Source organism: Rhinoderma darwinii, chromosome 5 (genome assembly GCF_050947455.1).
Source record: "Rhinoderma darwinii isolate aRhiDar2 chromosome 5, aRhiDar2.hap1, whole genome shotgun sequence".
In the NCBI taxonomy this organism is placed as follows: domain Eukaryota; kingdom Metazoa; phylum Chordata; class Amphibia; order Anura; family Rhinodermatidae; genus Rhinoderma; species Rhinoderma darwinii.
The window spans coordinates 30390957-30403102 of NC_134691.1; the positions used below are offsets into that span (position 1 = coordinate 30390957).

General features: G+C 38.2%; 1 protein-coding gene across 1 annotated transcript in view; it reads right to left on the reverse strand.

Moving 5' to 3' along the window:
- Positions 1-2123: 2123 nt before the first annotated feature.
- The window catches only part of SLC30A8 (solute carrier family 30 member 8), a 42400-nt gene continuing 32377 nt past the window's right edge, over positions 2124-12146 (reverse strand). Inside the window, exons 7-8 of the mRNA XM_075827986.1 lie at positions 10859-10993; positions 2124-2269 (exon numbers count right to left, since the gene is read on the reverse strand). Of these exons, the coding sequence (XP_075684101.1) occupies positions 2124-2269; positions 10859-10993 (281 nt within the window). The remainder of the gene's footprint in view (positions 2270-10858; positions 10994-12146) is intronic.

Genomic DNA, 12146 nt, shown 5'->3' on the forward strand with positions numbered 1-12146 from the left:
AGCTGCATTTCACTTGCTTAAGACAAAACTTAAGGCAGAAAGACCCACAAACAAGCAACAACCGAAGACGGCTGCAGTAAAGGCCGGGCAAAGCATCACAAAGGAGGAAACGCAGCGTCTGGTGATGTCCATGGGTTCCAGACTTCAGGCAGTCATTGCCTGCAAAGGATTCTCTACAAAGTATTAAAAAAAAATTTTTTATTTGTGGTAATGTTAATTTGTCCAATTGCTTTTGAGCCCCTGAAATGAGGCGGCTGTGTACAAAAATGGTTGCAATTCCTAAACGTTTCACAGGATATTTTTGTTCAACCCCTTGAATTAAACCTGAAGGCTACACTTCAATTGCATCTCAGTTGTTTCATTTAAAATCCAATGTGATGGCATTTAGAGCCCAAATCATGAAGATTGTGTCACTGTCCAAATAATTCTGGACCTAACTGTACATGTTAAAATTCGCACCAAAGTCTCTACGCAAACATCGCACCAAGTTGCTCTGACATGCTTACAGCAGTCAAATGTCTAACCACTTTATTTTGGAAATTGACCAAAATTGCAGATGTTAGGTCAATGAAGTTTCTTATGGCTAAGATCCATAATACTCAAGATCTCTTTGATTTGGTTTAGTCCTAATTGACACAAACCTATCCACGACTTAAATCCTAAACCCTCGTTCAAATTACACCAGTCTTACCCATGTGGCCTAACTCTTCCTGGACCTCCAGGTCCGAACTCTCCTACCAACACTTTCCCTCCCTCGGTCTTAACCCTTTCTTTCTCCTGCCTTTTCATTGTTTTCTCATATCATAATATACAATGTTGCTGCTCATTTTATTCTAATCATCATTGCTAATAGATGGCTTTAGATTGTTCATGTTTTTGGGCTCCAGTGATCGGAGAACCTTCTGGTTTAATTGCCGACGCCATGTTTGTTGGTTGTGTATTCTTTGTTTGGTTAAATAATCTATTTTGTCTCTCATTGTTATTGTTGTTATTTCAAAAACCTAATAAAAATTACAATAAAATAGAGAGTCTTCTGACAAAACACAATTCCTCACCATCAAATAAATTGGGCCCAATGACATTATAAGACATTATTTATTCTCTGAACCACCCATAGGTGTTTATCAAGAAAATAACTTAAAGTCAGAAGGAACCAAGTATAATAGTCACTAAACCATCAGCAGAAGGTATAGGCTAAAGCTGAGAATATATCTACATGTAAATGAAGGAGTCGGTTTTAAAACTTTTCAAGACTGTAGTTGATTAAAATCGGAAGAAACCCTATTACATTATTCTTCGTAGCATTAACATGATTTCCAGTCTCTGTCATAGGTTATTTGATGGATCCTCTCTGGGCGTGCGTTATTTGATGGATGCTATCCAGTCATGAGTTATTTGATTGGCCATCTCCAGCCATGGCTTATTTGATGAACTGTCCCCAGGCATTGGTTATTTGATGGCTCCTCTCCAGTCATAGATGGACCATCTCTAGCCATTTGTAATTTGAAGGAGCATCTTCAGCCATGGCTTATTTAATGGACTATCTCCAGACATTGGTTATTTGATAGACCATATCCAGTCATGGGTTACTTGATGGATCATCCCCAGTCATGGGTTATTTAATGGACCATCTCCAGCCATGAGTTATTTAAAGGATCCTCTCCCATCATTGGTTATTTGATGGATCATCTCAACCTAAAGCCACATTAAACAATCAAACTAGTAGTAGCAAAAACTTTGTATAAAAAATTGTTGCTTCCAATACTTAATGTTATCAGATAAATACCCTCATCAGGAGTCCATTGTAATCATCTCAGAATATTTATGCTCAGGTGTTTCCGCATGTAGATGGCTAACTGCATGCATTTCATGAGTCTCCAAAATCAAAGCAGGAGGCTTCAAGTTTATTTCCTTTTCAGTATATCAGTATCTGGTTTGTGGAAGAGTATATGGTTACTGGTTCATTCCATTATGTCTGACCATATTTTGGTAGTGCCAGATAGAAGTGGTTGTAATGTGGGCAGTAGTCAATTTCCATTTCTTGTTTATTATATAAGTTCATTTTGTGAAATACTGATCTTCTAACACTATGTCATAGCTGTTGGGCCTAGAGAAGATTTGGGTTATTCAACTGGCTCATAGCAAAACATACACTCAGGATTCTGTTCTTCCACTGGTTCAACTTGAATGGTGACTGAATGGAAGGGAAAGTTTTCAAATATGTTTCTCGTAATATCCTTCAAAATTCTCATAGAATCTTCTGAGGTGTCTTAAAAAATGAAAAATAGCAAAGTTTAATAAGAGGTATAGTAAAAAGTTTTAAAGGGGGACTTCAGAATTATTTTCTTCAACTACATTTAACCCCTTCACGGCTGCCATATGGCTAAATACGTTCTAAGTGTTAATGCCCCGTGTAGTTAGCACGTACAATGAAGGAAATAAGTATTTGATCCCTTGCTGATTTTGTACGTTTGCCCACTGTCAAAGACATGAACAGTCTAGAATTTTTAGGCTAGGTTAATATTACCAGTGAGAAATAGATTATATTTAAAAAAAACAACAGAAAATCACATAGTCAAAATTATATATATTTATTTGCATTGTGCACAGAGAAATAAGTATTTGATCCCCTACCAACCATTAAGAGTTCAGCCTCCTCCAGACCAGTTACACGCTCCAAATCAACTTGGTGCCTGCATTAAAGACAGCTCTTACATGGTCACCTGTATAAAAGACTCCTGTCCACAGACTCAATTAATCAGTCTGACTCTAACCTCTACAACATGGGCAAGACCAAAGAGCTTTCTAAGGATGTCAGGGACAAGATCATATGGCTGGAATGGGCTACAAAACCATAAGTAAGACGCTGGGTGAGAAGGAGACAATTGTTGGTGCAATAGTAAGAAAATGGAAGACATACAAAATGACTGTCAATCGACATCGATCTGGGGCTCCATGCAAACTCTCACCTCATGGGGTATCCTTGATCCTGAGGAAGGTGAGAGCTCAGCCGAAAACTACACGGGGGGAACTTGTTAATGATCTCAAGGCAGCTGGGACCACAGTCACCAAGAAAACCATTGGTAACACATTACACCGTAATGGATTAAAATCCTACAGTGCCCGCAAGGTCCCCCTGCTCAAGAAGGCACATGTACAGGCCCGTCTGAAGTTTGCAAATGAACATCTGGATGATTCTGAGAGTGATTGGGAGAAGGTGCTGTGGTCAGATGAGACTAAAATTGAGCTCTTTGGCATTAACTCAACTCGCCGTGTTTGGAGGAAGAGAAATGCTGCCTATGACCCAAAGAACAGCGTCCCCACTGTCAAGCATGGAGGTGGAAACATTAGGTTTTGGGGGTGTTTCTCTGCTAAGGGCACAGGACTACTTCACCGCATCAATGGGAGAATGGATGGAGCCATGTACCGTCAAATCCTGAGTGACAACCTCCTTCCCTCCACCAGGACATTAAAAATGGCTCGTGGCTGGGTCTTCCAGCACAACAATGACCCGAAACATACAGCCAAGGCAACAAAGGAGTGGCTCAAAAAGAAGCACATTAAGGTCATGGAGTTGCCTAGCCAGTCTCCAGACCTTAATCCCATCGAAAACTTATGGAGGGAGCTGAAGATCCGAGTTGCCAAGCGACAGCCTCGAAATCTTAATGATTTACAGATGATCTGCAAAGAGGAGTGGGCCAAAATTCCATCTAACATGTGTGAAAACCTCATCATCAACTACAAAAAACGTCTGACTGCTGTGCTTGCCAACAAGGGTTTTGCCACCAAGTATTAAGTCTTGTTTGCCAAAGGGATCAAATACTTATTTCTCTGTGCACAATGCAAATAAATATATATAATTTTGACAATGTGATTTTCAGTTTTTTTTTTTTTATATAATCTATCTCTCACTTGGAAAATTAACCTAGCCTAAAAATTCTAGACTGTTCATGTCTTTGACAGTGGGCAAACTTACAAAATCAGCAAAAACATTACCTAATGTACCTAAAACATGAATCTGTATTTTTATATTGGTAGTTATAATTTATCAAGATATTCCTTTCAGCAGTCCCAAAGAGCTAGGCACTTAATGTGAGTAATATACTTGTTTACGATATGGAGAATTTCGTGGAAATGAGAACGTGAGAAGTCACCATTAATGTTGGATTATTGTATATGTGAATAGAATCTCAAATTGATATTATCTGTAGATACTTTGTGTATCGATGTATATTTGTCCATGGTAGAACAATGAGTGAATCGTTGGTCCATTTTCTATATTACATTAATAAGGGGGTGGCTGCGAATTGTCGACAACTCGAAAAAGTGTCCCCCTTCCCGAGAGAAGCCGAAGCAACTCTCTATGCATGTACCTGATATCTGGCTAACTAGAAATCTATCACCATCCATTAAATCAATTGGTCTGCAATTGTGTCTTGCGGAAAAATCCCAAGCAACGACTACTAGGGACCCTTCTTGCAATGTAAGTGTACATTTTTTTATTTTATTTTGAACAGAGAAAGATATGTTGTACTTGTTATTTATTATTTTAATGAACTTGAGATTGGGAAATATTTATGCTTCGTTGGAAGTATAAACTAAAAACATAAATATGAAATTTGGAGTTTTTTTGAAGTTCCAATTCGTTACTACATATTTGTTTATTAATTTGTGAATATGTATCTATCCATCTATAGTTAGGGGTAGCAAAAATACAAGACACAATTGCAGACCAATTGATTTAATGGATGGTGATAGATTTCTAGTTAGCCAGATATCAGGTACATGCATAGAGTGTTGCACCGGCTTCTCTCGGGATGAGGGACACTTTTTCGAGTTGTCGACAATTCGCAGCCACCCCCTTATCAATGTAATATAGAAAATGGACCAACGATTCACTCATTGTTCTACCATGGACAAATATACATCGATACACATAGTATCTACAGATAATATCAATTTGAGATTCTATTCACATATACAATAATCCAACATTAATGGTGATTTCTCACGTTCTCATTTCCACGAAATTCTCCATATCGTAAATAAGTATATTACTCACATTAAGTGCCTAGCTCTTTGGGACTGCTGAAAGGAATATCTTGATAAATTATAACTACCAATATAAAAATACAGATTCATGTTTTAGGTACTCCTGCTAGTATCAGTCATAGCGGAGCATCGCAACCCTCCGGACAAAGAGATAGCCGACATAATTATAGAACATAACAAATTTTTTCATATAAATAATATTTCCAGCAAAATTTTACCTATTACTAACTTCTTGGGACATAACGAATTCACATTATACAGAATTTTCATATATTAACTAACATTAATCATGTTTTTTACACTAATTCATTGGAATAACATCTTTTACTTTTTCAAATTTCTCCTTCCGTTTCGATTAAAAAAAATTTGTAACTATTTTTACTTTTACATACCACATATTCTCAGCCAGTTTTTCTTTTAATAAATCCCGTAGGGAAAACTCCGCAAAAAAGCACATCACATTTTTCTATAAACACCGCAACTATTATATATAGTTATGTCATATAAATAGCCAATCTTCCATAAATTCATATTATAACTGTGCAAAAATATGGAAATCATTGAAAATTAGCTTAGAGAGATCAAATTTATATGTACATCGTTATTTTATTCCTGTCTATCAGGAAGTGATTTGCGTCCCAAGGTATACCAGGGAGTTCCCTGTTTTGACCCGCAATTAACCATTGCTAAAAATAGACTGGCTATAAAATTCCAGAATGACTAAGCGATTTAACAGAAGCCATGATTAAGGACGCTGCAAGCGTCAGAAACGCGTAGGCACCGCTCACACTGCCATAAATCCATTATTTCACTCGAGAATATCTACCTACAATGCGATTGTTTTTAATTTTTTCTTACTATATCAATAAAACTTGGAAATAGTTTCCTTTTAAAAGACTTCAAGGACACAGCGCTGGATCCATTTCTTTGTCTTCCTAACGGCACCAGGACTGCCGAATAGATGAAACAGGGTGGGGTATCAATGACCCTTGGTCATGAAGGGTTAAAGGGAACTTGTCACTATTACAGATGTTTTAAAATAAAGACATCAGTATAATAACCTAATAGAGTTATACTAATGGGTAACCACTGCATCCACTAAACAGGCCTCCCAAATTTCCAAATGGGGTGAAGGTCTATAAAGAATTAAGGGCATGTTCAGACGTGGCAGAATTTTTTTCGCTGCAAATGTTGCTGCAAATTCAACAGCAATTCCGCCACGTCTGAATTTTCCCTAAAGAAGTATTCTGTTGCTCCGTGGAGTCACAGCAGGTATCTATTGATCCCTGTCAGTGCTGCTGATTGGCTAAGCAGGATCATGTACAATCTATGACTCGAAACAATCAATCCTACATCCTTATTTTAATATATCAGTTTTTGTGACATCTTTTCTTTCAAGTAAAAACCTTTATTCCATATGCAATAAAAATTTTGGAGTATCTTTTTTGAAAACGCATCATTGTGCCTTTCCTCTGTTATTCATCCTGGAAATATACTATTCTGCTTGTAAATAGGATGCATCTCTACACAGTCTGACAGTCAGCACTGAGTGAATAGAATCAGACTATGTAATTGTAGGTGTATTCATATATTTTCAGGAGGAATAATAAAGAAACAGCACAACGCTTAGTTCTAAGAAAAGGTAAGGAGAGGTGATTGTTTCTATACAAGCAATTGAATGCATTATGTTCTTTAATTTTTATTACACGTTGTTACACTCTGATTTTTTTAAAACCAGCCAACCACAATTGTTTGTTTAGGAATATATAGGATTTGAGAAAAAATAATACTGAATCATTTTAAAGCTGATAATAGCAAAAAAGGCCAAAGGCTGCAGAAAAAAACACAAAAAAACCACAAAACACATACACTACCGTTCAAAAGTTTGGGGTCACCCAGACAATTTTGTGTTTCCATGAAAACTCACACTTATATTTATCAAATGAGTTGCAAAATGACTAGAAAATATAGTCAAGACATTGACAAGGTTAGAAATAATGATTTTTATTTCAAATAATAATTTTCTCCTTCAAACTTTGCTTTCGTCAAAGAATGCTCCATTTGCAGCAATTACAACATTGCAGACCTTTGGCATTCTAGCTGTTAATTTGCTGAGGTAATCGGGAGAAATTTCACCCCATGCTTCCAGAAGGCCCTCCCACAAGTTGGATTGGCTTGATGGGCACTTCCTGCGTACCATACGGTCAAGCTGCTCCCACAACAGCTCTATGGGGTTGAGATCTGGTGACTGCGCTGGCCACTCCATTACAGATAGAATACCAGCTGCCTGCTTCTTCCCTAAATAGTTCTTGCATAATTTGGAGATGTGCTTTGGGTCATTGTCCTGTTGTAGGATGAAATTGGCTCCAATCAAGCGCTGTCCACAGGGTATGGCATGGCGTTGCAAAATGGAGTGATAGTCTTCCTTATTCAAAATCCCTTTTACCTTGTACAAATCTCCCACTTTACCAGCACCAAAGCAACCCCAGACCATCACATTACCTCCACCATGCTTGACAGATGGCGTCAGGCACTCTTGCAGCATCTTTTCAGTTGTTCTGCGTCTCACAAATGTTCTTCTATGTGATCCAAACACCTCAAACTTCGATTCGTCTGTCCATAACACTTTTTTCCAATCTTCCTCTGTCCAATGTCTGGGTGCTTTTGCCCATATTAATCTTTTCCTTTTATTAGTCAGTTTCAGATATGGCTTTTTCTTTGCCACTCTGCCCTGAAGGCCAGCATCCCGGAGTCGCTTATTCACTGTAGACGTTGACACTGGCGTTTTGCGGGTACTATTTAATGAAGCTGCCAGTTGAGGACCTGTGAGGCGTCTATTTCTCAAACTAGAGACTCTAATATACTTGTCTTGTTGCTCAGTTGTGCAGCGGGGCCTCCCACTTCTCTTTCTACTCTGGTTAGAGCCTGTTTGTGCTGTCCTCTGAAGGGAGTAGTACACACCGTTGTAGGAAATCTTCAGTTTCTTGGCAATTTCTCGTATGGAATAGCCTTCATTTCTAAGAACAAGAATAGACTTTCGACTTTCACATGAAAGCTCTCTTTTTCTAGCCATTTTGAGAGTTTAATCAAACCCACAAATGTAATTCTTCAGATTCTCAACTAGCTCAAAGGAAGGTCAGTTTTATAGCTCCTCTAAACAGCAAAACTGTTTACAGCGGTGCTAACATAATTGCACAAGGGATTTCAAGTGTTTTCTAATCATCCATTAGCCTTCTAACACAGTTAGCAAACACAATGTACCATTAGAACACTGGAGTGATGGTTGCTGGAAATGGGCCTCTACACACCTATGTAGATATTGCATTAAAAACCAGACGTTTCCAGCTAGAATAGTCATTTAGCACAATAACAATGTATAGAGTGTATTTCTGATAAATTTAATGTTATCTTCATTGAAAAAAAACTGTGCTTTTCTTTCAAAAATAAGGAAATTTCGAAGTGACCCTAAACATTTGAACGGTAGTGTAGACAAATGTGTTTTTTGGATCAAGCAAATAAAAACAATGGTGGAAATCTATGGAAGAAAAACGCCACTAACTGACTGAAAAAATGGAAAATGTCACAAAAAAAGGTACTGTTTGTAGTGCGTCTAATATTTCTCTATTGACTTCCAGCTAACATCTGGCTGTAGCGTTTTTTGCTGAATAAAATACCTAAAAATATACCAAAAAAAATGTGTAATTTTACCTGAAAATGTTGTGTGTAAAAGCACCCTAAGGTCTCCTTCACACACAGAATTTTTCTGGCACTTTAAACTACATCAAAAAACGCTTCTACTAGCAATATTGAGATAAAACATGCATTTTTTTAAGGTGTTTTAAGTGGCGTTTTTTGGTGTCTTTTTCATGTGGTGTCATTTTGTACATGCTATTTGTCCTGGTATCTTTGAAGTCCTATAGTGATGCCTATGGGAAAAACGCCACTGACCACAAAATTGCCTCAAAAATGCCACAAACCAAAACGCAGTTGTGTGTAGTACATTTGATATTTTACTAAAAACTTTAATGTAACATCTGGCTGCACTTAAAACTGCATGAAAAAAAACCACATCAAAACGCTATGTGTGAATCCACGTTAAAGCGGTTTTCCGGGACATCTTTTATTTTTAAATTAATCTGACCTGCAAAGGTAAACATATTTCGATATTACTTTGTTTTCAATATGCTCACGGATCCGCTGTGTCCTGATCTTACCTCTTCCACTGGCATGACACATCACGTGCCGTACATCCAGCACCAGATCTAGGACTATTCATTACCACCTTAATATACGTGTTGTCAGCACTAAAGTCACATACATGGGCAACCTCAAGCCCTGTTTCTCACAGCAAATACACCAAGTGTACATACCACGCATGTGCTGTAAAAGACAATGCTTTTAGCCTGCCCATGTACATGACATCAGTGTTGACAGCACATACATTGGAAACTTCAACATTAATTTTTTTTTGCAAGCGCCTGTTGGATCAGGTGGGTAAAAAAGGTGAAAACATCGCAAATGTGATTAGGTAAGGCTATGTTCACATCTGTGTCGAATGCTCCATTAATGGCCTGACCTATTTTTTTAAAGTCAATGAGTTCTTTCGACGGATCCGGCAGCTCCATTTTATTTTGTTCTGCTCCTATGACAGAGCAGAACAACAGAAATCCCAAACAGAGATGTGAACAGAGCCTTATGCCTTAATAATATATTGCTTTTCACAGAGTTCTAGGAATTTATCAAATCCCAGAAAACCCCTTTAAAGAGGCTCTGTCACCAGATTATCAAATCCCTATCTCCTATTGAATGTGATGGGCGCTGCAATGTAGATAACAGCAAAGTTGTTTTTTTTTTTTTAAAACGTTCATTTTTGCCCAAGTTATGAGCAATTTTATATTTATGCAAATGAGCTTTTCAATGGACAACTGGGCGTGTTTTCTCGTTTTACCAACTGGGCGTGTATTGTGTTTTTACCAACTGGGCGTTGTGAATAGAAGTGTATGACGCTGACAAATCAGTGTCATACACTTCTCATCATTCCCACCCAGCTTCTTTCACTGCAGACACACAGCGTGACGTCACCCACAGGTCCTTCAACCTTGGCGTCGGACGAGAGAAAGGAGCATTGAGCATGAGTGTTAGGCTATGTTCACATCTTTGTTTTGGCTTTCCATTAAGGGTCTAGTCACTTTTGATGGCAAGAATGTTGCATCATGCAACTCTCTTCTTGGTGTCAAAATATTGGAAATCTCAACAGAACCTTAAAGGACCCCATCATAATTCAATAGGTTTCGTCAGTCACTGTTTGCTTCCATGGTACCACAGATCCAGAATAGAGTCATGGCTTCTATTATAAATAGAAGCCATGTTGACAGTGTGAACAGAGCCTTCATAAACTTTGATTTCTTGCAGTGTTAAATAAGTTTCTGATGTAACAATGTACTCCAGTGCTATTGCTTGCTTCGAACACTCCAATAAAGTTTACTTTCTAATGGTAACATAGGGCATTGTTATGGAAGTTGACTTTTCAGACTCCATAAAGCTTCTTATGTACAGTCTATATGAATGATGGCTTGTCAGCTACAGACATTTAACAGTGGCAGACAGGTCACTCCAAAAGCTAAGCTATTGTATTTGCGGATAGAAAATTCCCATAGCTGAGCAGCCAGTCTCAGCAGTAAAGCACATTCTGATGAAAGCTGTTGTAAGGTTGAATGACAGGTAAAGCATTGGTATAAAATCACAAAAAATGTCTTTATTGCCCAACAATTGAACTATTGTTCCATGCACACATACATTTACTGACCTGTGGCAACATGAACTGATAGGATGACTTGGTTCATTGTTAAAGCCATGAGATGTAAGCTGTGTACCGATTTAACCCCATTCACTGCAAGAATACTCTGCTTTACAACACTGTAATTAATCCCACGTGGGACTCCTGTAGGGCAAAATGATGTCCTGTTAGATACTTAGTGGTAACGACATGTTTAATGGAACGGTCATGGAACTTAATATCAGCTACCTGTTCACAAAAGACTTACAAGGTTAGGCTTCTGAAATAAGTGTAGCAAAAAACATACAAGACATAGGATCAGATACCAAATCTATCTTTTATGTTATTTTTAACATGTTTTGGCTTAAATTGCCACTAATCTTTCAAACAATTTATGCTAATCTGATAGTATACCTGATATATTAACTTTGTGATTTACTTACTGTTAAAATTAAGTTGATTTATTCATGCAAATTATGTGTGAAGTTACTGCCACTAGGTGTCTCCCTTTCTGTAATCTGCTGTCCACCCTCCTAGTTACAGACTGACTGCAGAAGGTGGGGTTGTGTATCACACTGCCTTCCAGTACAAGTCTGAGGAGAGGGGGAGCAGGAGGAGGGAGCAGAGCAAGACACATACACGCTGCAAATAAAAGTCTACGGAGAGGGAGAAGGGACAGGAGAATAGTGATAAAGACACATAGACGATAGACATGCTGCAGTTCCCTGGTAAGAGTTATATGTCACCCTAGTGCTGGATTCTCAGCTACACAGCTCATTACTGCTGTATAATCTCCATTATGCTGCTTCTTCTATATATGTGTGGTAGATGGAGATAGGAGAGCAGGATGTTCCCTTCTCTGTCTGCAGTGTATAGAAGACATGATAGTCATTAGGCTCCGCCCACTAGCTCAAAGAAAACTGAGAATTATAACGAGAGCCTGCAGAGGGGAGACTACTAAATAATGCAGAATATAAGTCATATAATCTGCAGAAATAGTGTTATTCCTCATAAGCACACATATGACACCTTATTATGAAAAGTCACCTGAAAAGTTAAGTATGCTAAACATCACTTAAGTGGAGGGGCCCCATAGAAAAGTTAAAAATGGGCCTTCCACTATAGTGCTGGTTTCTGCTACCCTGGACAGAAGGGCCTGGTGTTTGTTCTTCCCTCTAAACCTTTCTCATGACCCTTGGACCAATTATCCTTTATTTGCTAACAATGCAGTTCCTTTGGAGATAGGAGTATTGCAAAGGTTCTCGACCAAAAAGTTTGTGCACTCTCTCTCTCTCAAAGGCCCCTATAGACACCACAT